Below are 3,045 nucleotides of genomic sequence, written 5' to 3'. Positions count from 1 at the left end.
TGTTATTCCTGTGATTCTAAATGGGCCCCAGGGCACAAGTGTTCTAGTCCCAAGCTTTATTTGATTGAAGAAATTGAGGAGAGTTATGTGGTCGTAGACATTGACACTAAGAAGGAAGAGATGCAGGAGGATACCCCAAAACCTTTAGTTCTGCTGAACCACCAACAATCACCTTTCATGCCATTATAGGGTCTTTGAATCCTAAGACTATGAGAGTGGTGGGAAAAATTGGTAACCAACCCGTGACTATCCTCATTGATTCAGGGAGTACTCACAGCTTCCTGGATCCCTCCATACTTTCCAAACTTTCCCTCCCGGTGTTCACTAAGGACAAAGTCAAGGTGAAAATTGCAAATGGGGACCAAATTCAGAGTGAGGGCAGCCTTAAAGATGTGGCAATGGTTGTCCAAAATATGAGATTTTTTGTGGACTTATATTTGCTTGTGCTAGCTGGATGTGATGTAGTGCTTGGAGTACAATGGTTACAAGGGCTGGGGTCAATTTTATGGAATTTCCATAATCTGACTATGTAGTTCACCTACCATGATTCCCCTATTATTATGAAAGGGCTGAAGGGTAGCAGTTTAATGGAAGAATGGCCCTTTAATAGACCTACCACTTTAGAAAAAAGAGGTGTGCTACTCCAACTCATTGAAAAACCTACCCAAGCCCAAACACCCTCCACTATATCTCCATATGTACAGCACCTCATCGACCTATACCCAGATCTATTTACCCTACTGTCTGGCCTTCCCCCAAACTGATCACAAGACCATAGTATTCCCTTACTACCTGGCACTCAACCAATTGTTGTGCGACCCTATCGCTATCCCTATTTTCAGAAAGATGAAATTGAAAAAATCATTAACGAGTTGTTGGAATCCGATGTTATTCGACCTAGCCAAAGCCCTTATTCATCACTTGTTTTGTAGGTAAGAAAGGCAGATGGCATATGGCGTTTATGTGTGGACTACCGTGCCCTTAATAATGTCACTGTGAAGGATAAGTACCCAATTCCAGTGGTGGAGGAATTAATGGATGAACTTCATGGAGCACAAGTGTTTTCAAAGCTGGACTTAAGGTCGGGTTACCATCAAATTTGAGTAAAACCTGAAGATATTCCTAAGACAGCATTCAGGACACACGAAGGCCACTATGAATTCTGATGCCATTCGGCTTAACCAATGCACCCTCCACTTTTCAGAGTTTTATGAACCAGGTTTTAAGCCTCATTTACGGAAGTTTATCTTGGTTTTTTTTTTTTTTTTATGATATTTTGATCTATAGCAGGGATGACAAGGCTCACCTACTACATCTACAACTCACTTTTGATATTTTGAGGGCCAACCAGCTATATGCTAAGCTAAGTAAATGTGCATTTGGCTGCATGAAGGTTGCATATTTGGGTCATTTCATTTCTGGCCAGGGAGTACGAGCGGACCCCGAGAAGATTAAGGCCATGTTGAGCTGGCCTCCTCCTAAATCACTTAAAGCGCGCGGGTTTTCAGGCCTCACAGGCTATTACCAAAGATTTTTGAATGGATATGGAGCGATAGCAGCAACCTCGACCAATCTACTCAAAAAAACAGCTTTACTTGGGACGAGAAAGCCTAAGCAGCCTTTGACAGACTCAAGACAGCCATGTCTGAACCTCCAGTTTTAACTCTACCCAATTTCCTAAAACCATTTGTTATTGAATGTGATGCTTCAGGTGAAGCCATAGGGGCCGTACTCATGCATGCAGGGAGGCCCATCGCATTTTTTAGTCAAGCTTTAAAAGGGAGGTCTCTTCGACTCCCTACCTATGAAAAGGAATTTCTAGCCCTAGTTTTAGCAGTTCAAAAGTGGCGCCATTATCTATTGGGCCAACAGTTTGTTAATAAGACATATCATCAAAGTTTGAAGTTCTTGCTTGACCAACGAGTGGGTACTGTTATTCAGCAGAAATGGATTGCGAAATTGATGGGATATGACTTTGTCGTAGAATACAAAAAAGGAAAAGATAATGTGGTGGCAGATGCATTAACTTGGCAATGGGTGGACTCGGAAGTTTTTGTGTCTCTAATTTCAGTTCCAAATTGGGATTGGATGCATGAGATACAATCCCTAAACTCAAGTGATGAGAGAGTCAAGGCCTTATGGGACAAACACAGCCAAGGTCAACTGCAGGCACCTTACACAGCAAAGAATGGCATCTTGTTCTACAAGCAGAGTTTATATTCCTCCCGTGACCTACTTCATCCACAAGCTACTGGATTTTTTACATGGAAGTCCCCTAGGAGGTCACTTGGGCTTTGACAAGACCCTCTATCGGGTTAAGAAGTATTTTTATTGGCCTGGCCAGAAAAGGCATGTCCGAACTTTCCTCAAGGGCTGTGACATTTGCCAAACTATCAAGGTGGATAATACCCTCCCTAGTGGGTTGCTCCAACCACTTCCTATACCCTCAATACCATGGACTGATATTACCATGGACTTTGTAGAAGGGTTACCCAACTTAAGTGGGTTTAATGCCCTGTGGGTAGTTGTGGACAGGTTTACAAAATACTCCCATTTCATCCCTATCTCACACCCTTACACAGCTAAAACTGTAGCCCAACTCTTCCTCAAACATATTTTCAAGCTCCATGGGATGCCCAACTCTATGACCTCAGATCGTGACCCAACCTTCATTAGAAAATTCTGGCAAGAATTCCTTTCACTACAAGGGGTTCAGCTGGCCTTCAGCACAACGTATCACCCACAGACAGATGGGCAATCTGAGGCGGTGAAGAAGTGGGTGGAAAATTACTTGAGGTCCTATGTGGGTGATAGACTTAAGGAGTGGTCTAAGTGGATACCACTGGCTGAGTGGTGTTATAACTCAAGCCAACATACTTCGAGTAAAGTCACTTCCTTTCAGGCTCTATATGGGTACCCTCCTCCAAGACTCACCAATTATACAACAGGCACAACAAGATTAGAGGAGGTAGAGCTTACCTTACGGGAAAGAGACAAACTTTGGGCCGTGTTCAAGCACAACTTGGTTAAGTCACAAGAACGGAT

The 3,045-nt window shown here is 43.1% G+C and overlaps 1 protein-coding gene across 1 annotated transcript; it reads left to right on the top strand.

Moving 5' to 3' along the window:
- Positions 1-209: 209 nt before the first annotated feature.
- On the top strand, positions 210-2,298 carry LOC122298779. The gene is made up of 4 exons (XM_043108638.1): positions 210-401; positions 933-1,058; positions 1,394-1,643; positions 1,712-2,298. The coding sequence occupies exons 1-4, from the start codon at positions 210-212 to the stop codon at positions 2,296-2,298; spliced, it is 1,155 nt and encodes a 384-aa protein (XP_042964572.1).
- Positions 2,299-3,045: the final 747 nt, after the last annotated feature.

The sequence above is a fragment of the Carya illinoinensis genome, chromosome 16 (genome assembly GCF_018687715.1).
Source record: "Carya illinoinensis cultivar Pawnee chromosome 16, C.illinoinensisPawnee_v1, whole genome shotgun sequence".
Classification (NCBI taxonomy): Eukaryota; Viridiplantae; Streptophyta; class Magnoliopsida; order Fagales; family Juglandaceae; genus Carya; species Carya illinoinensis.
The sequence above is the reverse complement of the archived record's forward strand: the minus strand, read 5'-3'. Positions and strand labels throughout refer to the sequence as shown.

What these genes read in the sequence shown, in the direction of transcription:
- LOC122298779 (XM_043108638.1), top strand. Translation starts at nt 210, where the DNA reads ATGAGAGTGGTGGGAAAAATTGGTAACCAACCCGTGACTATCCTCATT. An exon ending in GCCTTAAAGATGTGGCAATG is followed by an intron (nt 402 to 932) that starts GTTGTCCAAAAT and finishes CTTGTTTTGTAG; the next exon opens with GTAAGAAAGGCAGATGGCAT. An exon ending in ATGAACTTCATGGAGCACAA is followed by an intron (nt 1,059 to 1,393) that starts GTGTTTTCAAAG and finishes GGCTGCATGAAG; the next exon opens with GTTGCATATTTGGGTCATTT.